The following is a 25365-nucleotide window of genomic DNA, read 5'->3' as shown; positions in this document are numbered from 1 at the left end:
TTTTTCAAATATAGAAAATCTAACTAAAAAAGCAAGAGTTTAAAAATCCAAAATAATTTGGGATTTTCAGAAAACGAGTGTGGATGTATACACACATTCATTAAGAATGGCTATATCATTGTTAATTTTACATCACTGTTTACATACTCTGACTTGCTAGACTCACCTCAGTGTCAGTTAACAAACGGCATTCAACTTTGGTGCACATGCTGACTCTTATTTCCAGGCAAACAATATACATTCAAGTATAAACGTGCTCAGCTGAGATCTCGGGGGTTTGTTTCCAAGAGCAGAGCCTCTAGAAGGTCTCCACTAGACCCAGAGATACTGGATTACCTCTACTTCTCCAAGGGCTTAAGTAATTCCGTTATGCAACTAAGACTTTACCACAACTACTGACGTCAAGGCCTAAGGGGAAAAAGCCAAAAAAAATTGGGAAAAAAATTACCCTACCCAGGACATTTTGGAAATCCCTATTTTGGCCATGCAAGAGGAAATCTTAATATTTATTTCACATAGCTATTGTTTAGGCTTAAGAGATAGCTACATTCCAGTGATGCCCAATCACTGGTCCTTATTAAATGTTAATGAATATTGGTTCTCTTCTTTTTATTAATATTACTAATTTTAAAATCCTATTTTCTCCCAGAATGTTCTCATTTTCAGTTAAACTTGCAAGTTTCTCAATATCTCATATGTGGTAGTTTTTATAAGCTACCAAATTATTTACATATTTTTTATCCTAAAATAGTAATTCAGATTTTTAGAAGATCAAGGGTCAACAAACTCTGGCCCATAGGCCAAATCTGGCTTCAACCTGATTATTACATAGCCTCTTTCCTGAGAATGGTTTTTATAATTTTATAAATTTTTAATTTATAATTTTGATGATCATAAAATGAAGAATATAATGTGACAGTATGTGACCTCAAAGTCTAAGACATTTAGTATCTGGCCCTTTGACTCCTGGTTTTGATCAATAAAAGAATAATGCTAAATAAGAAACTACTATATTTATGTATGTATATATTTCAGTTTCCCTTTTTTTTTTTTTAAGAGATGGAGTCACATGGCTGGGCACAGTGGCTCACACCTGTAATCCCAGCACTTTGGGAGGCTGAGGTGGGTGGGTCACGAGGTCAGGAGTTCAAGACCAGCCTGGCCAACATGGTGAAACCCGTCTCTACTCAAAATACAAAAATTAGCCAGGCGTGGTGGCACACACCTGTAATCCCAGCTACTTGGGAGGCTGAGGCAGGAGAATGGCTTGAACCCAGGAGGCAGAGGTTGTGGTGAGCCGAGATTGCACCACTGCACTCCAGCCTGGGTGACAGAGCGACACACCATCTAAAAAAAAAAAAAAAAAAAAAAGAAAAAAAGAGATGGGTCACACTCTCTTGCTCAGGAGAATGCAGTGGCACAATCACAGCTCACTGCATCCTCAAGCGATCCATCCTGGGCTCAAGGGATCCTCCTGTCTTAGCCTCCCAAGTAGCTGGAACTATAGGTGCGAGCCGTCACACTTGGCTAATTGAAAAAAATTTTTTTTGTAGAGACAGGGTTTCACCATCTTCTCCAGGCTGGTCTTGAACTCCTGGGCTCAAGTGATCCTCTTGCCTTGGCCTCCCAAAATGCTGAGATTACAGGCATGAGTTACGGTGCTCAGCCAGTTTCCCATTCTTGTAGAAAATTTCTAAAAAACTATTTCCCTTATAGCTTCAAAGTTAAAAATTGACCACACTAAGCAGAACTTGTTATTATTTGCTATTAGTCAATGGCCTAACCTGCCATTTCAAAAGTAATTTATCCTCCTCAGAGATTTGGGGAATGGGGATCAGGGGAATTTTCCAAAAAAATCTCCAGGTTGTTGTTAACACAGAAAGATTGTTTCAAATTTAGATAAGAATGAACTGGCTTGAGATGTAGGAAGTGTATTAATTACTGTCTTTGACTTTGCATGATGCTGTCCTTGAAATACAGTCAGAAAAAAGTTCAATCACTGGGAGGTGCCCTGGCTTATATTGTTCACTGTTCATTTCAACTGAATTTTAGACTATTAGTAATGTTTTGTCTCTTACCAGTGCCTTGTCTGCAGGAGTGGTGAGCCGGCTGTAGTAATGAATTCTCTTGTTCATGGCGGAGGCATGGTCACTAACCCTCTGAATGACATGATTCACATTCACGATGTTTGTGGGCTCTATATAGAAAGGCCTACAGAAGGGAATATACACTTGACAAAAAGTATTCAGCCAAAAATTCTGGAAGTCAGCCTTTGAAGAAAATAACTTCTTGTCCTACATTAGTAATGGGATGCACAAAGGCAAGGCATTGACTTCTCACTTTTGGTGCAAAAAGAAAATGTCACAAAAGAAGTATTATCCTATCCACAGAATAAAGCTTTTGTCTCATAACACTTTTACTTTAAGCACACTTTTTTAATCTTCAGGAATTTAGCATCGGAGAAGGCAAAACAGAAAGAACTTAAAACAGTTATTAAAAAGAAATATAGCAGCTATCAGTTTCCAACAATGAAACTTAAGACAGCTTTGAATAGTCTCTCAAAAAAGCTTTTGGCACTAAATCAGAGAAATTATGGACTAAAATGTCCCTCTCCTGAAGAGTCTCTACTCCTTCCTTATGGGCCAAAGCTATTTCCTATGATAAACAGAATTCTTATTCCTTGGTTCATGTATTAAGGATTAGTGACCTCAACTATCAGATCCCCTTATGAGACTTATCCAAATCAGTATAAAATAGAACATCAGGACAATGGAAATATTTTGCCTCATTCTACTTCTTGTGGATTTTAGTAACATACCCTCTTATTTATATATATGCTTCCTTTCCACGACTGCATCCTAATCAACTGCAGATTTTGGTGTTCAATCATCCTTTTCAGTCACCAACCTCTTCGGTTTCTTTCTGAAACTCCCTTATTTTCTTCTGAAGTTTCCAGTAATATACTATCCAAAATGAAAAGACCAGGCAGAGTTTTATGAAAAGACTGTATCTTTTCATAAAAGATTCTCAGACTCCTTGAAGTCACAAGTGACACTGTGCCCCAAATTGTACATAATTTCCCATTTCAGGCACAGATCCAAATAAAGAAGAAAAAAATCCAGATTTATCATTGGTTCCACATAACTCCTTTATACTTACAGTTCTGAAAGAGACTTAAAATGTAGTAATATATGGCAATCATTTCTGGAGATACTGTTAACCTAATCTTTTTTTTTTTTTTTTTTTTTTTTTTTGAGATAGAGTCTCACTCTGTCGCCCAGGCTGGAGTGCAGTGGTGCGATCTCGGCTCACTGCAACCTCCACCTCCTGGGTTCAAGCAATTTTCTGGCCTCAGCCTCCAGAGTAGCTGGGACTACTCTGGTAGTACTCAGGTTTCAGACCAGCTAGGCAGTTCCTCCGTTCTGTCCAGAAGCTACTGAATTGTAGGTCTTCGTTTGTTTTGATAATGTTGTACAAATACATGTACTCAGGTGTGCACCACTATGCCTGACTAATTTTTGTATTTTTGGTAGAGACGGGATTTCACCATGTTGGCCAGGCTGGTCTCCAACTCCTGACCTCAGGTGATCTGCCTGCCCTCGCCTCCCAAAGTATTGGGATTACAGGCATGAGCCACCACACCCAGCCATTAATCTAATCTTGTGGGAACTACTTGAAAAACCAAGTGACTGAACATTTAATTTCTGGTATTTTTCTTATTAATTCTGTGATATTTGAGAAATGGTAGCAGAGGTGTTAAACTTAGTTTTATGCCTCTAGTTAGCATACAGAATCTTTGAATCTTTTATTCTTTGTTCTCTACCACAACACCTAAATATGCTGGGTACTATATAGGTTAATTCAATGAATATGTAAGTAGAGCACTTATAGAGCAAATATGTGAATATAGGGATCAATATGACATATCATATATACTAGTGCTGTGGTTTGAATATGTCCCCCAAAGTTTGTGTGTTGGAAGAAAATCCCTAATGCAACAGTTCCAACAGTGGAACCTTTAAGCGGTGATTAGGTCATGCGGGCTCTGAGTTCACAAACAGATTAATGACATTATCTTGGGAGCAGGTTAGTATCATAGGAGTGGGTTCCTGGTAAAAGAATGAGTTCAGTTCCCTTCCTTCCCCCTACCCTCTCTCACGTACTCTTTGGCCCTTCCACAATGTGGTGATAAGCACGAAGTCCCTCCCTACATGTGGGCCCTTTGACCTCGGACTTCCCAGTCTCCAGAACTATAAGAAATAAATCTCTGTTCTTTTAAAATTACCCAGTCTCAGGTATTCTGTTACAGCAGTATAAAATGAACTAAGACACTAAGCATATTATTGTTAAGTGAATTAAGTGGTGTCAATATATTTCAAAGGGATATAATAAAAATGAATGGGTCAGAAGCTGAAAAAGCAATCCCTACTTGTAAATTTGGTAGTCTGCTGTAACTACCAATTATCCCAAAGCATTATGATGTCCAATATAATTTGTATCTCTACTACTACACTCAGTGGTACTAAAAAGCAACATAAAAATATTTATATCTGGCAGATGGCTTAATTATACCTGGGGTCACACTCTATAGTGCATTCTTTTTGCTTTGCAAGAATGATGCCCTACAAAATTCAAGAAAGAATGATAGCTTTAATACCAACATAATGCAAAGACTGAAGCTAGTCATGGATTACCAAAAGAGACTGATAAGTATCATACGGATAGAAAGAGATGTAGGTGTTCTACTGCTAGCCTTTTACTTTAAAAATTCAATAGTATTAGTTCCAACCACTAAGTTGGTTTGAGGCCTGCTTGCTGAAAAGCAGTCAGGAAGTGCTAAATATCTTGGCTCCTGGTTTCTCACAGAAGTGTTAACTGTACCAGTTTAGTTGGCTTGACTACTCTGAGGGCAGAATGACTCTGAAAGTTTTTCTTTTCCAACAGTTTTCATCAAGATGCTGAGTGCCTGTTCAAACAAATATTCTGGAATCTTTTCAAAACAGTCTCTTCAAAAAATATACAACTCAGCATATTTAACTGAATTATTAGAAACATATGCTTAAAGCTTCATTGGAGAAGAAAAAATATAAACTATATTTTTAAATTGAACTTTAGTTGGATCTGAAAACACTTTTAAAATTAAACAATACTATACAGAGAATATTCAGAATAAGACTTTTGAAACTTGGGCTTTCTTTTTTTGATCATAGTTTCACATGACTGCTCCCTATCAATGTTACTTCTCATTTGAAATGTAGTTCAGCTGTGCCACACTGAAAATAAAGAAGTCATATTTATCTTACCTTATACATATTTATGGTCATACCACAGACAAAATGCTTTCAATATTAAGCAAAATTTACAAAATATTTTAAAATGTGAGTCAAACCTCGTATTTTCATTTAATACACATATAAACAGAGAAACCTTATTTCTACCTAATACCTTTTAGATTCCACTCCTTAAATTCCTTAAAAATTTTTGGTTTATACATCTGTCTCCACCCTCCTACTGACCAGTTATGCTTCTCTGAAATTTAACAACAATGCCATCACTCTTAAGAAGGTCTGTACCCCAAATGAGGTACAAAACCAGGTGCAACTGAATTCAGTATTTAGGGATATACAGACAACAAAACTATTATAAATCATAGGGAAATTATTACACAAAGTCAAGATAGTGGCCATCCCTAGGGAGGATTGGGGATGTGTTTGGTGAAGGACACATGGAGAACTGTGTTTTGACCTTATGTTGCTTGGATGGATGTTGGCTTTATTATTCTTTCTTTCTTTCTTTTTTTTTCTTTGAGACAGCGTTTTACTCTATCGCCTAGGCCAGAGGTCTAGGCCATGGTTTACTGCAGCCTCAACCATCTGGGCTCAAGCAAGTTTCCTGCCTCAGCCTCAGCCTCCCAAGTAGCTGGGACCACAGGCGCACACCACCATGCCTGGCTAATTTAAAAAATTTTAAAAATAGAGGCAGGGTCTTGCCATATTGCCCAGGCTGGTCTCAAACTTCTGGCACAAGCAATCCTCCTGTCTTGGCCTCCCAAAGTATTGGGATTACAGGCATGAGTCACTGTACCTGGCCTATAAATACTTCTTAAATTGTACATATACAAGGCACTTCTTTGTACATGTGATATATCAAAAATAAATTTTTAAAAATAGATTTTAAGTGGACACATCCTTTCAAAATTTAGTAGAGAGGTTGAGAGAGACTCAAAAATCTTTTGTATCATACAGAAATTTATCGGTTATGTTGTGGCAAACTTAAACAAGCTACCTATTTTTCTTCTACAAGAAACAACTACTCCGAATTTGATGACTTTTTCTATGATGACACATAGTTGTCAATAGTATGCTACATAGGTACACAGCAGATATTAAAAACAACCCCCTCCCACATACTTAATTTATCTCCCTTCAAGATAAAGATAGTATTTTAATTATCTAAGAAAGTAGTTGCTTTTAAAAAAAACATGTTATACAAAGAACAGTCTTTGTATAATAATAAATGTTTAGAAATGTTCCCATTGTTAGATGGTTTTATTGCTGAACATGTCTGTCACCAATAAAAACTCCTATCTGCAATTTCATACACATGGATTCAAAATTTTCTAAGATTTAAAAACTTCCAAATGAAGAATTTAAATGGTCTTTGAACCTGTCATTAAACATGACAGAAAAATCAAAGTAATAATTATAATTCTAAAGCAAATTGCACTACCAGTATCTTGGTATTTACTCCATTTATTAATACATGCAAGTATTAATACTAATATTTTAATTGAAAAGTGTGCAGAAGTATAACAATGTTTAGAAATCAGTGAAATTAAATACTCAACATATTTCAAATGTGGAAATTTACAAACATTATAAAGTATCAAATAAAACATTAATATATAAAAACATAAACATTAAAAAATAAAAACATAAACATTAAACAGTTAGGATTCTAACATAAAGTACTCAATATGACTGTATGCAATGCTTCTTTACCCTTTGTAAACTTCCACCCAGTGTGCCTTTCAAAATGACACCTCTCAAGTAATCATTCCAGAAAGACTTTAGGACCTTCCTAAAGTGTTTAGTACTCTTCCAATGGATGTTTCAGACCAGCTAGACAGCTCCTCCACTCTGTCCAGAAGCTACTGAATTGTAGGTCTTTGCTTGTTTGTTTTGAGATAGGCTCTCATTGTGTCACCCAGGCTGGAGTACAGGGGTGAGCTGATAGCTTGCAGCAGCAACAGGAGGCTCAAGTGATCCTCTTGCCTCAGCCTCCCAAGAAGCTGGGACTACAGGTGTACACCACCGTGCTCAGCTAATTAAAAAAAATTAATTTTTTTAATTTTAGAAGAGATTGGGCTCTTCCTATGTTGCCCAGGCTGGTCTCAACTGATCCTACTGCCTCTGCCTCCTGAAATGCTGGAATTACAGGTGTGAGTCAACATGCCTGGCCAAGAATTGTTCCATCTGTCAACTCTTCTCCTTCCCCCAACAGAGAGACTTGCCACCTTCTGAGGGGTCCCTCTAAATCAATACTTTTTTTTTCTTTAGTGTGTATGTGTGTGTGTGTATTGTGTTGGGATGGAGGGTAGTGGCTGGAACAACTGAATGGTCAAGTAGAGCTAGAAGGGTGTCAGAAATGAAGGGGAAGGCAGAAAAGTAGAAAAGAAGAGCTTAGGGGACAGGCTAGAGAGAAAAACTCAGACTAGATAGAAAACCACAAAAGGTGAACGAGGTTACTGGTTTTTTTTTTTTTTTTTTTTGACAGAATCTTGCTCTGTCTTGCCCAGGATGGAGAGCAGTGGCACAATCTTGGCTCACTGCAGCCTCCACCTCCCGGGTTTAAGCAATTCTCCTGTCTCAGCCTGCCAAGTAGCTGGGACTACAGGCCTGTGCCACCATACCCAGCTAATTTTGTATTTTTAGTAGAGACAAGGTTTCACTATGTTGGCCAAGCTGATCTCAAGCTCCTGATCTCAGGTGTGCCACCCGCCTTGGCCTCCCAAAGTGCTGGGATTACAGGCGTGAGCCACTGTGCCCAGCCAATTACTGGTTGTTTCTAAATTAACAGTATGAAACCAATGAACACACTAGTATTTTCAGCTTAAAAATAGCACGGAATACTAAATATACAAACTAGTACTGCAATCACTAAATGTAAGAATTGAATATTATGGAGGATGAAAATTCATCATGCAAATTTCAACAAAAACCATCACATGTAATTGTTGGATGAGACTGAAATGAACTTTGTTTTTTTTTTTTTTTTTTTTGGAGACAGGGTCTTGCTCTGTCACCCAGGTTGGAGTGCAGTGGCGGTGTGGTCATTGGCTATTACCTTGAACTTCTGGGCTCAAGTGATCCTCCTGCCTCAGCCTCCCAAGTAGCAAGTAGTTGGGACTACAGGCATGTGCCACCATGCCTGATTAATTTTTTTTTTATTTTTTGTAGAGATGAGGTCTTGCTATATTGCCCAGGTTGGTCTTAACTCCTGGCTTCAAGTAATCCTCCTACTTTGGCCTCCCAAAATGTTGAGATTACAGGCATGAGCCACTGTGCCTGGCCTGGAATAAACTTTGAATCAGTTTAAATTACTGTGTGACAAAGTATTAAATAATAAAGACAATGTTAAAGTGAAAACAAAAAATTGTCTATACTGCCAATAAATCAAATTTAATTTTATCAAGACTGATTGTATCTTTCTAATAATTAAAAATTTCTATTATGTTTTATAGAGTATATAATATGTAACTGTAGAAGTATATGTACATAATTTGCAAATGAATATGTGTATGCACACACACATATGCAGTCTCTTTTTTTTAAGATTGTTATTTTTTTAACCAAGTGGCATGGTGAAAAAGCTTTTGAAAAAAGCAAATGTTAATAAACACTTGGTTGAAGATTATGAGTTCTCTGTTTTAGAATTCCAAACTGTTAACTTATTTGAAAGTAAACAACTTCATCAAAAACATATAGACAAAGAACTTGACCTGCAAATTAATTCTCAGGCCCATATATTTTATTATAGATTCTGCTGAGAATAAATTTCAAAATTCTTTTCAATGCAATTTATGTTCTTAAATTTTGGTTTTAAAAAACTCCAATAATTTTTAAAAATTCTACTATGCTAAGAATCTCTTATTTTTATGTCTACAAAATGATCAGTAAAATAAATGCAAGTTTTGAGTTTTTTTGTTTTGTTTTTTTTTAAATAGCAGCAACACTGGAATGAGGCTTAAAGAATTATATAAACAACAGAAACATTTTAACCAAGTTAAGATGCTTCCATTTTTCTCTAGGTTGATGTAAACAATAACACCACCACCACTACCACAACCACTCCATTCCATCTTCTATCTAGAAAGAGCAATTCCAAATGGGAAATGGTGAGTGACATTCCACAAAGGAAAATTAGGAATGTGGAAAAAATTCCCAAGTAAGAAAGTTTTCCAAGCAGCTTCTCCTTTTATCCACTTTATTAGGATGTCAAAATAACTCACAAATTGTCTCAATCTACTTAAGTGCAATAAGTTAAGAGTATTATTAACTTAATATTTTGAAATAAAGAGCATGTCTTAATTACAAATAAAGAGTAACTGCAATGCCATGCCAGTTATTACTCTCCTTACACAAACCCACCAGAACAATTTCTAGAAAATTAGTAAAATTTCCAGTTTCATAACCCAATTCCCCATGGGGGAAAAAAAAGTGAGGAATAAGAAAAATGCCAGGTTAGCATTTTAACTAAAATTTTCTATCCTTAAAAACTAGAAAGACAATGAAAGAAGGCAAAGGTTTCACTGTATATATATATGTATATATATATATATATATAGAGAGAGAGAGAGATCTTATTTTTAAAACTGTACATGGATGTGATTCAAACAAAACACATCTACTCTTTAAACAGATCATCAAAGAAAAACAGACTCTTTCTTGTTCCTTTCCCATATCTTAATGCTATAGGTTTGAATGTGTTCCCTCCAAAATGCAGGCATTGCCAATGTGATGACGTTAAGAGGTGGGGCCTTTAGGAGGTGATTAGGCTGGGAGGGTTCCTCCCTCGTTTAGGCCCTTACAAAAGAGGCTTAGCATAGCATTTGGCTAGCTTATTCTTCAGCTCTTCTGCCATGGATGACACAGCAACAAGGCCTGTGTCAGATCAAATGCCAGTGCCTTGATCTCAGACTTCTCAGCTTCCAGAATTGTGAGAAATAAATTTCTGTTCTTTATAAATTACCCAGTATTCCTTACAGCAGCACCAAATGGACTAAGGCACTTAAGGAAAGGATTCTATGCATCAAGCCTTAGAAATCCTCATCATGGCTCTCAAGAAAGGTAAACAGACAAAGAGAAATTCTACTTTACCACTGGAAAGACACTATCAACAAATGGTTTACACAAACTGGTCATTCAAAAGATGATGGCTGTATTTTCAATCCAGATGGCAAGTATTGTAGTAGCCTGATCAGAATCTATTGCTAGTCGCATTCTGCAGATCAATCCCAGGATAACAGAACAGATAAAGGCAAGAGCTCAAAGTGAAACCTGCCCTGCCAACTGGCTCCTATCAACTAATTTTTATCTATAGGAAAGTTTTACAACTAAATATGAGATATTTTAGGAAAAAAAGAAGAAAGTAGTGCTAGAAAGTATATGCTGAAATAAGAACTTTCACACATTGCTAGTAGTATAAGTAGGCACAATCTTTCTAGAAAGCAATTTGCTATATGTATCATGAACCTTAATTGTGTTCATACCCTTCATTATAATAGTTATAACTTTGAGACTCTATTAGAAAGAAATCAAAATATGATATAAAAATTATGTAGAAAGTTGCTAATCACAGCATTTAATTAAAAATGTAAATATCTTAATATTAAAACACTGTTAAATTGTGTATATTTAAATTTAAGATGATATTTAGAAAGAATTCCTAATATGGAAGAGTGCTTGTAAAACAAATTTCTTCTTTGGGCATTTCAGTGAGTCTTAAGGACAATTTTTACCATACAACTTTTTACTGCTGTTTGAAAGCCAGTACTTTCCCCTATCATTCTTAGCTTCAATCTCCAGCCCTATGGTTTATGGCAGTTAAAATCTTTGGATGACCTTGCCAAAGGACTGCAGGTTTGCTTCAGGGTTTAGGAGAGGCTGGAGACTATTTTGCTGTTTTGTTGTCCAAAGAGCCATATTGATCAGAACATTTTTATTAGAGTTGTGTGGGTAGACTGAAATTAAGGTGAATGAGCCTGACCTTTTTATTAACTTCCCCAGAAACAAGGCAAGAGGTATCCCTATGGGTGTCACATCAGTACGAAGTACGAGTCCCTATGGTTGCTGACATTAGAGTCCTTCTGTGCAGATCAGGGGTTGGTACACTATGGCCTGATAAAACAAATCCAAGCCCATGTCCTGTTTTCATAAATGTCCTGTTTTCGTAAATAAAATTTTTACTGGAACACAGGCAGGCCCATGCACTTATGTTTCGACTATGGCTACTTCCACTCCACAATGGCAAAGTTGAGTCCATATGCCTACAAAGCCTAAAGTATTTACTAATGTGTCCTTTATAGAAAAAAATTTGCCAACTCTTGTCCTAGACCATCTTAAGGCCTCCTTAAGGACACAGATCTGGAAGAGTCTTCTACTCTTCTCCTTGATGGGCAAAGGAGATGACTGAGGGAGGAACCCACATGCCCTTAACAGATCCATGCCAGGGAGCACCTGAATATGTTTTTCCTTTAGTAATATTTATAACCAAATGTCCCTAGGTCTCATTCAGCTTAATCCCTTGCAAAATCTGCCTCTCACATTTAAAAACAAAAGCCAAACAAACAAACCTCAACTTCAGCCAAAACAACTACAATAAATGTTCTTGCACAGAGCAGCACCTGCACAGAAACCTTCCCAAGGCACCTGGTCATCAATATTACATATGGCCTCATTCCACTCCTGGTACAACCAGAACCTACAACACAGTCACTCACAGGAGTATGATCCACAGGATTCTTGGTAATGCTAGTACAGGATGTGTTCAATTCATGTTTTTCCTAATGAAAAATGAGTTCTAAATATATACATATATAGACTGGGTGTGGTTGCTCACACTTGTGATCCCAACATGAGGACTGATTGAGGCCGGGAGTTCAAGACCAGCTTGGGGAACATAGGAAGGCCCTTTCTCTGCAAAAAATAGTAAAAGCAGCCAGGCATGCCTCCAGAGAGGCTGAGGCAGGATGACTGCTTGAGCCCAGGAGTTCAAAGTTACAAAGTGCTATGATCGTGCCATTGCACTCCAGCATGGGCAATAGAGGGAGGCCATGCCTCAAAAACAAACAAACGTGTGTGTGTTTATACATATAAAATCAAGTGTTTATTACCCCTTATTTTTTGCTAGGTATCCATCTCCCCCACTGGAGGGTGGGGCTGTGTTTGAGTAAAGTGTCTGGCAAACAGAAGGAACATAATGAATGTTTGCTGACAAAAGAATAGAAGAAGGAAGGAAGGAAGGCAGAAGAGGAAAAGAGGGAGGGAGGGAGGGAAGAAAGATGGCAGGGAGGTGGGGAAGAAGAGAAGAAGAGAGGGAAGGAGGCTGGCAGACAGACAACTAGGGAATAACTGGCAGAAGTAATGATGGCATGTAATATAAATTTAAAATGAAAAGGCAGCACAATAAATTATATATACTATGTGATCTCATCTAAAAACATCATAGAAAAGAAGGCTAGGAGTAAATACAGTAAATATACCAAAAGGTTTTTTGGTTTGTTTTACAGATGAGTTCTCCTGATGTTGCCCAGGTTGGAGTGCAGTGGCTATTCACAGGCATGATCATAGTGCACTGTGGCCTCAAACTCCTCAGCTCAAGGAATCCTCTTGCCTTAGCCTCCTGAGTAGCTGAGACTACCAAGGTAATTTAAACAAAGTTTTAAGAAAATGAGTTTTTCATTTTGTATATACCATTTTTGTCCTAAGTTATAGGAATGCCTTATTTTCGGAATAACTTTGTTCTCATTAGAAATGTAGCACATTGTCTACATTTAAGATAATCAAGAAGTTATTGAAGAAAATAAAATCACCTATCAGAAATAACCACTGTTAACATTTTAGTGCATTTCCTAGACACATATATGTGCACGCATGTATGAAATTAGTTTCATTTGCTTTCGAACTTCTCATAAAGTAGAATAATACAATATACATTTCTCTGTCTGGCTTCTTTTGCCAACATTATCTTTGTGACATTCATCCATATTCTGAATGTAGCTATAGTCTGTTCATGTTCATAGCTGTATAACACTCCATTATATAAAAATACAACAATTTACTTATCCATTCCTGTGAGGGGTATCTGGGTTTCTTTGGAGCTCTTATAAATCAATTCTAATTTATATTCTCTTACATGTCCCTTACAAAGGGACCTTTGTGCAATGTGCATACATTTTTACTGATCATAAACTCCGTGTATACTCAATGGTAGCAGATAATTACAAACTCATTTCCAAAATGACTCAACTGATACTTACTCTAGTACTATATGAGCATTCCCATTGTTCCACATGCTAGTTAACACTCATTATTGTCACGGATTTCTTAATTTGGGGACTGTAATTACAGAATTTCTATTTGATTCTTCACATAAAAAAACATTTTCCACAAATTTATTTTTTTTCATATTTATTTCTAGTCACTGCCAAATTCTCTGTCTTATTTTAATTTCCTTGAACATGTTAAAGACAGTTCTTTAAAAGTCTGTTCCTGATAACTCCATTATCTGGATCACCTGTGAGTCTCTTTCTATTGTGTATTGAGTCTCTTAATTTCCAGTCATCTTGTCCTGGTTTCTCTTATGCTTGGCAAGTTTTTAGTAAGTTCCTGACATTGTATATAAAAAAACTGTATGAATGACTTGAAACCTAAAATATTTTCTTTAGAAAGAGTTTATATTGGCTTTGGGAAGTCAATTTGAGACAGGAGCAATCCTAGATCACCTTAACCCAGTTTAGGGAATTGAGATGAGTTGAAGTTGGCCTTTGGTTCCTGAAAGAAGGTCATTCTATTTCAAATTCACTCACATTTCTAGGCTATAGCCCTTTGGGCTTCCAACCTAAAGTTTATTTGAAGTCTGTCTTAGTGGGCCCTGGAATCCAAATTTTCTTCCTCTAGCCCTGTAGGCTGGCAAAGGCTCTGGTTTTTGTTGTTGTTGTTGTTTTGTTTGTTTGCTTTTCTGAGATGGAGTCTCGCTCTGTCACCCAGGCTGGAGTGCAGTGGTGTCATCTCAGCTCACTGCAGTCTCTACCTCCCAGGTTCAAGCAATTCTCCTGCCTCAGCCTCCCGAGTAGCTGGGATTACAGGTGCCTGCCACGCCCAGCTAAGTTTTGTATTTTTAGTAGAGACAGGGTTTCACCATGTTGGCCAGACTGGTCTCGAACTCCTGACCTCAGATGATTCACCTGCCTCAGCCTCCCAAGGTGCTGGGATTACAGATGTGAGCCACCACGCCTGGCCAAAGGCTCTATTTTAAGCCTCTCAGCTAATAAACTGGAATTGGCAGATATTCTTGAGGAAACGCTGGGCTCTCCTTTCTGGCTTTGTCTTCTTCCTGATTTAGACCTCGGTATTCTACATTGTCTTATTAGTTGTCGTATGTCTTCAAGCATATTTTTAAAAACATTTTGTCAGCTTTTCTAGTTATTCTCAACAACTTGGTCAGCCCAAATTCCTTAATCTGTCATTCACAGATTGATGACTGTACAGCCATCACCATAATCCATGTTAGAACATTTTTACCATCCCAAAAGAAGTCTCAGACTCCATTTTCCCCTTTCCCCAGACCCTGGAAACCATTAATCTGCTTTCTGTTTCTATGACTTTACCAAATCTAGAAAGTTTATATAAATGGAATCATACAATATGTAGTCTTGTGTGGCTTCTTTCACACAGCATAATGTCTTCAGGTTGATACATATTGTTGTTCATCAGTTGATGGACATTTGAGTTGTTTCCACTTTGACCATTATGAATGTTAGGAACATTTGTTTACAAGTATTTGTGTAGACATATGTTTTTAATTCTCTGGAAAGATACCCAGAAGTAGAATTGCTAGGTCATATGATAGCTCTGTATTTAACATTCTGAGGAGCTATCAAACTGTTTTCAAAAATGGTTGTACCATGTTGTTGTTGTTGTTGTTGTTTTTAACTTTTAAGTTCAGGGGTACATGTGCAGGATGTGCCTATGTACATAGGCAAACATGTGTGATGGGGGTTTGTTGTACAGATTATTTCATCACCCAGGCATTAAGCCTAGTATCCATAGCTATTTTTCCTGATTCTCTCCCTCCTCCCACCCTCCACCCTCCCATAAGCCCCAGTGTGTGTTGTTCCCCTTTATGTGTCCATGTGTTCTTAATATTTAGCTCCCACTTGTAAGTGAGTACATGTGGTATTTGGTTTTCTCTTCCTCTGTCAGTTTGCTAAGGGTAACAGCCTCTAGCTTCATCCATGTCCCTGCAAAGGACATGATCTCATTCTTTTTTATGGCTGCATAGCATTGAATGGTATATATGTATCACATTTTCTTTATCCAGTCTATCATTGATGGGCCTTTTGGTTGATTCCATGTCTTTGCTATTGTAAATAGTGTTGCAGTGAATGTATGTGTACACATATCTTTATAACATAACTATTTATATTCCTTTGGGTATATACCCAGTGATGGGATTGCTGGGTCGAATGGTATTTCTGTCTTCAGGTCTTTGAGGAATCGCCACACTATCTTCCATAATGGCTCAACTAATTTCCACTCCCACCAACAATGTATAAGCCTTCCTTTTGCTCCAGAACCTCGCCAGCATCTGTTCCTTTTACCTTTTTAATCATAACCATTCTGAGTGGTATGAGATGGTATCTCATTGTGGTTTTGATTTGCATTTCTCTAATGATTAGTGATGTTGAACTTTTTTTATATGCTTGTTGGCTGCATATATGTCTTCTTTTCAGAAGTGTCTGCCTATTCATTTCATTGCCCACTTTTTAATGGGGTTGTTTTTTCTTGTAAATTTGTTTAAGTTCCTTATAGATGTTGGCTATTAGACCGTTGTCAGATATATAGTTTTCTTGCACTCTGTAGGTTGTCTGTTTACTCTATTGATAGTTTCTTTTGCTGTGCAGAAGCTCTAGTTTCATTAGGTCCCATTTGTCAATTTTTGCTTTTTGGCAATTTTTTGGCATCTCTGTCATGAAGTCTGCCTGTGTCTATGTCCTGAAAGGTACTGCCTAGGTTGTCTTCCAGGGTTTTTATAGTTTTAGGTTTTATATTTAAGTCTTTAATCCATCTTAATTTTTGTATACGGTTAAGGAAAGGGTCCAGTTTCAATTTTCTGTAAATGGCTACTCAGTTATTCCAGCACCATTTATTCAATAGGGAATATTTCCCCATTGCTTGTTTTTGTCAGGTTTGTTGAAGATCAGATAGTTGTAGGTGTACAGTCTTATTTCTGGGTTCTCTATCCTGTTCCATTGGTCTATGTGTCTGTTCTTATATCAGTACCATGCTGTTTTGGTTACTGTACTCCTGTAGTATAATTTGAAGTTGGATAGCATGATGCCTCCAGCTTTGTTTTTTTTTTTCCTTTGCTTAAGACTGCCTTGGCTATTCGGGCTCCTTTTTGGCTCCATATGTATTTTTTAAAGTTTTTTCTAGTTCTGTGAAGAATATCAATGATAGTTTAATGGAAATAGCATTGAATCCATAAATTGCTTTGGGCAATATGACCATTTTAATGATATTGGTTCTTCCATCTATGAGCATGGAATGCTTTTCCATTTGTGTCATCTCTGATTTCTTTGAGCAGTGGTTTGTAGTTCTCCTTGTAGAGATCTTTCACTTCCCTTGTTAGCTGTATTCCTAGGTATTTTATTTTATTTTATTTTATTATTTTGAGATGGAGTCTCACTGTCGCCCAGGCTGGAGTGCAGTAGCATGATCTCGGCTCACTGCAACCTCCACCTCTTGGGTTCAAGTGATTCTCCTGCCTCAGCCTCTTGAGTAGCTGGGACTAGAGGTGCGTGCCACCATGTCCGGCTAATTTTTTGTATTTTTAGCAGAGACGATGTTTCACTATGTTAGCCAGGATGGTCTCAATCTCCTGACCTTGTGATCTGCCCACCTTGGCTTCCCAAAGTGCTGGGATTACAGGCGTGAGCCACTGCACTGGCTAGTATTATATTTTTTTGTAGCAACTGTGAATGGGAGTTCATTCGAGATTTGGCTCTTGGCTTGACTGTTGTTGGTGTATAGGAATACTAGCAATTGTTGCACATTGATTTTGTATCCTGAGACTTGGTTGAAGTTGCTTATCAGCTTAAGAAGCTTTTGGGCTGAGATGATAGGGTTTTTTAGATATAGGATCATGTCATCTGCAAACAGGGATAGTTTGACTTCCTCTCTTCCTATTTGAATGACCTTTATTTCTTTCTCTTGCCTGATTGCTCTGGCCAGAACTTCCATACCATGTTGAATAGGAGTAGTGAGGGAGGGCATCCTTGGTACCATGTTTCAATCCCACCAGCAATGTATGAATGAGGGTATGATCTCTTTTTTTTTTTTTTTGAGACAGAGTCTCTCTCTGTTGCCCAGGCTGGAGTGCAGTGACCTGATCTCAGCTCACTGAAAGCTCTGCCTCCCAGGTTCATACCATTCTCCTGCCTCAGCCTCCTGAGTAGCTGGGACTACAGGCGCCCGCCACCACGCCTGGCTAATTTTTTTGTATTTTTAGTAGAGATGGGGTTTCACGTGTTAGCCAGGATGGTCTCGATCTCCTGACCTCGTGATCTGCCTGCCTCTGCCTCCCAAAGTGCTGGGATTACAGGTGTGAGCCACCACGCCCAGCCCGAGGGCATGACCTCTTTAAGCAATTATTTTTAATACCCCATTTACTGGCCTTAATAGAAAATACATAACTACCTACAGGCATAATTATTAAAAAATAAAAATAACTCTTACTATAATATAAAAGAGAAACAAATGAAAGTAACATGAAATTGTATTTTAATATGTAAATTCCCAGGCATAGCTACACTCAAAGACATAATAAAGAAGACCAATGCTTGCCTCTATTTGAAATTAATAAGATGGCCGGGTGCGGTGGCTCAACCCTGTAATCCCAGCACTTTGGGAGGCCGAGACGGGCGGATCACGAGGTCAGGAGATCGAGACCATCCTAGCTAACATGGTGAAACCCCGTCTCTACTAAAAAATACAAAAATCTAGCCGGGTGAGGTGGCGGGCGCCTGTAGTCCCAGCTACTCGGGAGGCTGAGGCAGGAGAATGGTGTAAACCCGGAAGGCGGACCTTGCAGTGAGCTGAGATCTGGCCACTGCACTCCAGCCCGGGCGACAGAGCGAGACTCCGTCTCCAAAAAAAAAAAAAAAAAAAGAAATTAATAAGATAATTTAAGAGAAGTAAAACTAGAAGCCATTCTTTATATGAAGTATAGGTAAATAAAAAAGCAGAAGTTCTGATAGACATAAATAAAAACTAGTGTTATTTTAAAAAGCTAGTTTTAGAATAAGTAATATCAGGTCAGATCTGTATACACTAAACAAAGATAAAAATAACCTTAGTTGAAGTAGTGATAATAACCAAGATAAACTATAAACTACTGAAGTAGAAAAAATAAGGAAGCATGATGTTCTTGCAAATGAACCAGGCCTTTTTATAAGTATAGCACCAAAACAATTCCCAATACTATTTTATAGAAAACATATCTCCTAACTTAAAACGTTGAGGCATTCATTTATCTTCTAATACTTAAGAGAACTTGGAAAAAGTATCTTGTGACAAGGGAATAGAGAACAGATTGAAAGAAGAAATAGTAAAAGAAGGCATAGAAAAGTAATAGACTTCGGGAACAATTTCAGAATGAGACTAAAAAAAATATCAGGCAAGCCAAAGATGCATAATCTCCATGTGTAATATTTACACAAATTCCTTATATTTGGCCTATAGTCAGTCACTGAGCTGTAACAAGACCCTTGCTTTTCATGTGCCTCCATCAATTCAATAATATTTGGTTTTAAGTCTGTTTGTTAAAAGAAGTTTCAAATCTCTTGTTATACACTTGCAATTAGTTTCACTGCTTTTACAGTATGATTATACTATTGCACTAAAATGCTTTTGACTAAATATATATGTGTTACAATACTGGATGTGTTACAATATTGAGCAAACAGAGAACAATGCTAGCCCAACCCTTCATATTATTTCCTCCAAAAAACTCACACTTTTGATTTGGCCCTAAAGAGTACCAGTCAAACCCAACGAGGCTCCCTCTTTCTTCAGGCTTCTCTAATACAGTCCCCAACTTACAGCAGTTCAACTTAAGATTTTTCTACTTTATGATGGTTTTATCTGGGTATTAAATGCATTTTCAACTTAGGATATTTTGGCTTACAATGGGTTTATCAGGAACACCCCAAAATAAGTGGAGGAGCATCATAATAATAATGAGAGAAAGAGAAAAGATGATAGAGCAAGACCAGCTTCCAGGCAAGTAAACAAATAGTAAAATCAATTAGAACAGAATGATCTAGGAAAGAAAGAAGCCACTCAGGCAAGCAATTATGGATACAAAAGGTCAATTAAGTAAACAAAACTATCTGAAAAGAGAGGAAGAAAGAAAAATATATAAGGACAATGAATATGAAAGAAAAAAAGGATTCTAATGGGACTAGGAATAAGATCCCAGTCTAACAAAATTTGTATTTAGATTTTTTTTTTTGGTAGAGATTTGCTAAGTTTTGCATAGGTCTCGCTATGTTGCCCAGGCTGGTCTCAAACTTCTGGCCTCAAGCAATCCACCTGCCTCAGCCTCCCAAAGTGCTGGGATTACAGGTGTAAGCCACTGTGTCTTGCCTATATTTAGATTTAAGGCATCCCTGACTCTAAGGTCAGGATTTGCTAAACACTCTTCAAGTGTTTAGACAGTTCCTTTGAGGAAAAGTAACAGTGGAAAGTTGGAGAGAAGAGAGGGAGGCCCAAGTGTGAGAGAATGGAAGGGTAAGAGGATGGAGAAGGGTATAAAAGTAATACAACTAGCAAGTTGGCCATCAGCACTAGCCACTGATGAATGACCAAGGTCCTAATCTATCTGTTTAACACTGATAATATAATTTATGCGGTTCTGGAAACCACCACTCCTGGGAAAACTACTTTTCTGTCTTTTGTTGAACATCTGTATAATCCCAGCTATGAAACCACCAAGCCTCAATTACTTCCAATCACTGTCACTGGGTCAGGATCTATCTACCCTTACCTATTAATAGATAAACTCTTCACTTTGCCTTAGTAAATATCCTTTTACTACATGTACTAGATTCCCCAAAGGAACTGTCTTTTTGTTAAGTGCTAAGAGGACAATCTGAGATGTGGAGTTAGAGATGTCTTAAATCTAAATATAAACTTGTTAGACTGGGATCTTATTTCCAATCCCATCAGAATCCTTTTATTCTCTCAAAATCTTTGCCCTTATATATTTTTCCTTCTTCCTCTCTCCTAAGACCTCAAGTACCAAAAAGAGTCAATTTAGGCTGCTCTACAGTGACAGTATTAGTGACAGGTGAAACAGAAAGACCAATTTACAGATGTACACACTAGAAGACATTCTAAAAAAAGAGTGCCGCAGCATACCTAGGTTGTTTGAAGGGCAGTAGGAATGCTGCCTGTATCCACTGGCTTATCAGAACACCTGAAATGTTCTCAGTTAGAAAAATCTTGAAACTTTTGGCTAGGATTTCATATTTACTGGATTCTCCATGTTAAAATGCAAATAGCCATGGAAATGTAATAGACTAGGTCTCTGATATATCCAATTGTTTTCCATTATAATGCCAAGCTGACAACAGAACCCTGGCGGGAATAGGACAGATAAGTATTGGTGAATAAGGGCCAGAAGAAAAATATGGTTTACAAAGTATTGCCTAAGGGGTTAAGTCTGAGTGAATTCCTGCCCTGGGTAATACTGGGCATACAGAGAAGGATATGAAATCCCTAGGCCCTGGGGAAAATGGAAGAAGAGGAAACAGAGATAGAGAAGACTGAAAAACAGGAGAAGCTCAAAAACAAATTAACTATTTCACAATCTGTGTGTAGGCTAACTGGATGGTCAACTTCCCAAGGGCATAGTCCGAGAGCAGCAGCAATCCTGAATATGCAGCAATATCAAGCAATACTGAAAATCAGGTTCTATCTTTGGCTACCAGAAAGTCTGGGAAAAACAGGAAAATAACCTCTTAGACTGGTGCTTGCTAATGGAGTGTAGCACATATATCAGGATAGGAGACTTCTAAACCTTTCTGTCCCTCCACTCACATTCCTTATTCCACCCCAAACCAGGGGGAAAATTGGTGGGGGAGGGGAGGTATGCAGAATAAAAAGTAGGGCTGCATAGTTTGAAAAAGACCCCCAAATGATTTGACATATATTGCTCCCCTATAACAACAAGCTCCTTCCTCCACGTAAGTTTAGTTACACCCCAGTTCCACTAAAAGGATAAGCAGAACCATCATACTTTCAGTCCAAAGCAGTTATTAAAATTATGTGATTTTATTGCCACCTAGTGGAAGAGATAGAAAACCACAAGCTAAACTGAGGATAAGTAATCTAAATATATACTTGACATACTCTGACAGCCAAAGACAGTTTCTCAAAGTATGGTAATATGTAAAACAATTGTAAGTAGCATAAGAATAAAGGGTTTTTAAACTAGTTCGTATTTAATGCAATGCATATTAGAAAAAAAGCATAAACAACACTTCAAATCCATCATTTTACAAATCTGTGTTAAGGCTAAATTAACCCTAATTTTAAAAAGTAGATTTTTGAAGAAACATTAACTTATATCATACAGGTACTACTGAAGATATTGCCAAAGTCATGAGGTAACACTAAAACGACTACAGTTTTGGAAATAGTTGTCCTAATCTGGTTCTTCAAATGGAAGATAATTTTCCCTCAGTGTAGATGAGTTTTATTTATATATGTAATGTGAAGTAATCCATATTTTAACAAAAATAACAATGTTTTAAGGTACTCACATTTTTTTTCATTAGTTTGTTTTCCTAAACAAATTATTCCACAAGCAAATTAGCATTTAGTACTGCTAAGTCTCTGTATTTGCCTTTCTTAAAACATGCTTACCTAGGTAGTTATGCCATGATTGTAAATAGCTGATTCCCTTTCATTTCAACAAGTTTCATTATAGAAAATATATTGCCATTTAATCTACCCAGTTGAACAAATTTATGGAGAACTGTTTGAACTCCTGCCAACTTACTGTAATGGAATGCACTTTAATGACTTATGTTCTGTTGTCACAGTGGTCAATTATTTATCATAGAATTTAGAAGTTTCAAGAAAACCCGGAGCATTCAAGTCAGCATTCATTAGTGCTTATATTTACTGACATTGGAATATATAAGTAAGAATCGAAATTTTTGTTTCATTATCTTTTCTGATGGCCACTATAAATGACAATGATAAATTTCTCATGTGATAAATTTCACATTTCCACCTTTAGTTGCAAGAAAAACTGAAAAATTAAGTATGTGGGAATGAAAATAGAATTATCAAGATTAGCTTAAACCAACCATCTTTCATCTCCTGGATGAAGACCCACTGTGACTCAAAAAAATAAGGATTCTGTTGACATTAACGAATAGGTAGGGTTGCTGAACAATTGTTGCGTGTCTACCTTACAGTATCTGCTACACCATCCCGCCTAAAGCACTCAGTTTCCCTCTGAGGGGGGCAACCATCTTACAGTTTCCTATTTACTACTCAAAATTTCATTTATACATATCATATTAATTTATTTTTACCCAAATGGTGGCATACTATACATACTGCTCTCTATTTCAGTTTCTCACTTAACAAAATATGTTGAAGACTTGTTCCATTTTGACATGTAATAAGGCCACCTCCTTCTTTTTAATAGAGGAAAAATATTCCATTGTATAAATGTGCCACAACTTATTTATCCAATTCTGTAAGAAAAGAAATTTTGATAGCTTTTAATCTTTACTATTATGAAAAATACTGCATTACACTACCTTGTGTACATATCATTTTTGACAAAGTGAATTAATGCTTAGAAGTGAAATTACTGATCCATATAAACTTTGGAATAGGCTGCTGGCATTTTAGGGGGAAAATCACATTAAATTTATGGATTAAAATTTGAAGACTATGACATCTTCAGAGTCTCCCCAATGAGAGCAGAATATGCCTCATTTTATTCTTTTTATTACATCATATTTTACTGATTCTAATATATACATTTAAACACTTCTAAGTAAGGATGAATCTCATAATCTAGAACACCTTTTCATCACTGCCAGAGGCAGGCGTGGTGACTCACACCTGTAATCCGAACACTTTGGGAGGCTAAGGTGGCAGGCTTGCTTGAGCCCACGAGTTCAAGACCAGCCCAGTCAATGAAGTGAGATGCCATCTCCGCAAAAAAAAATTTTTTTAATTAGCCTGGTGCAGTGGTGTGCGCCTGTAGTCCCAGCTACTTGGGAGGCTGAGATGGACAAATTGCTTGAGCCCAGGAGTTCAAGACCACCCCAGTAACATAGCAAGACCCCTTCTCTACAAAATGAAATTTCTAAAAAATTAGCTGGGCACAGTGATATGCACCTGTAGTCCCAGCTACTCAGGAGGCTGAAGTGGAAGGATTGTTTGAGCCCAGGAGATCAAGGCTACAGCAAGCCATGATTGCACCACATTACAGTGCAGGCTACAGAGCAAGACTCTGTCTCAAAAAAAAAAAAAAAAAAAAAAAAAAATCACTGTCAGCAAGTGACAATATAATAGTAGTTATTCCTGATGGCATGACAGGTAACTGCCATCCCTGGTCATGTTAGACAAACCATTAAAAGACCATTTGAGGAAGATAGATGGGTCATGTTGTTGTTAGAAAACCTTTTGTGACATCTTCTGGTAAGATCAGGAAAGTGCAAGCATCAGAACTTAAATGTCAGTGACCTGGAAGAAAATCTTTTCAGGAAATGTTATAGCACCAGGGTTCTTAATGGCACTTTTAAGAATTGTTCTTAATGGACAATTCTGTGTGTGTGTGGGGAAAACACCTAGTTTGATGACTTTACATCAAAAAATAACTCAGAAGAATCATATTCTAAATGTGAGGTGTCAGTAATACCTTAATCAATATACTTTGTTTCTATTTTCATTTTTATAACTGCACAAGAAATATAGGATAAAATATCACATAAGTCCAAAAGTTCTCCCTTCTCCCTTTCCCTTTTTCCCTTGCCCCTTTCCCTTTCCCCTTTCCTTTCCTGACAGAGTCTTGCTCTGTTACCAGGCTGGAGTGCAGTGGTACGATCTTGGCTCACTGCAACCTCTGCCTCCCAGGTTCAAGTGATTATCATGCCTCAGTCTCCCAAATAGCTGGGATTACAGGTGTGCACCACCACACCCAGCTAATTTTTGCACTTTTAGTAGATATGGGGTTTTGCCATGTTGGCCAGGCTAGTCTTGAACTCTTGGTCTCAAGTGATCCACCCATCTCAGCCTCCCAAAGTGTTGGGATTACACGCATGAGACACTGTGTGTGGCCCAAGAGTTCTTTCAGTAAATACAAAACAAAAACTCCTAGAAAAGTCCTAAGAGGTTATTGCATCAGAGGTATGGGCAGCAGTTTTCCTTAGTGTTAAATTTTTTCAAAAATGCAATTTATAATCAGTAGCATCTCAGATTTTATGAAATACTCTAAATCTCATTTTATGTCAGAAGCATTTTAGTTTCTCTCATATAGATTTTACACATTCATGATAAGACCATTTCTATGTATTTTATTTTTTCTTCCATTTTCTCATTGGCAGTCTATTTATTTTTGCCTGTTTTGTAAGCAGCTACTTTATTGAATTCTCTTACTGTTTATAATTTCTTCATGGATTCTTTTGGGTTTTACAGGTATACAATGAAATAAAATTTAAACTCAAATTATTTTAAACTATCTTCTGAAATTTCACCTCGATGAAGGTAAAGATTTTCTACTACTTAACTCTTCTACCTTGAGCACTTAGCATATTACCTTGCACAAAGCGGGTAATCAATACATATTTGTTAAATGAATTATATTAATGTATCTTACTTTGTAAAGTGACTCCAACCCCTCCCCCAACAGAGATGTTGAGTTTAGTGGGGGGAAAAAAAAATCAAATATAAACCAGTATATAGTATTCCTATTTACTTATCTCCACATGTATACACACAAATCCTGTAAGAAATTAGATATTTTGTAATCAAATCTATACATGTTGGG

At 37.2% G+C, this 25365-nt stretch overlaps 1 protein-coding gene across 2 annotated transcripts in view; it reads right to left on the bottom strand.

The window, feature by feature from the left end:
* SLC38A9 (solute carrier family 38 member 9) overlaps positions 1–25365 on the bottom strand; it is an 86066-nt gene that overhangs the window by 45787 nt on the left and 14914 nt on the right. For both annotated transcript variants that reach the window (XM_023210528.2, XM_023210527.1), the window contains exon 4: positions 2079–2211. In XM_023210528.2, the coding sequence (XP_023066296.1) occupies positions 2079–2211 (133 nt within the window). The remainder of the gene's footprint in view (positions 1–2078; positions 2212–25365) is intronic.

The sequence above is a fragment of the Piliocolobus tephrosceles genome, chromosome 4 (genome assembly GCF_002776525.5).
Source record: "Piliocolobus tephrosceles isolate RC106 chromosome 4, ASM277652v3, whole genome shotgun sequence".
In the NCBI taxonomy this organism is placed as follows: Eukaryota; Metazoa; Chordata; class Mammalia; order Primates; family Cercopithecidae; genus Piliocolobus; species Piliocolobus tephrosceles.
The sequence above is the reverse complement of the archived record's forward strand: the minus strand, read 5'-3'. Positions and strand labels throughout refer to the sequence as shown.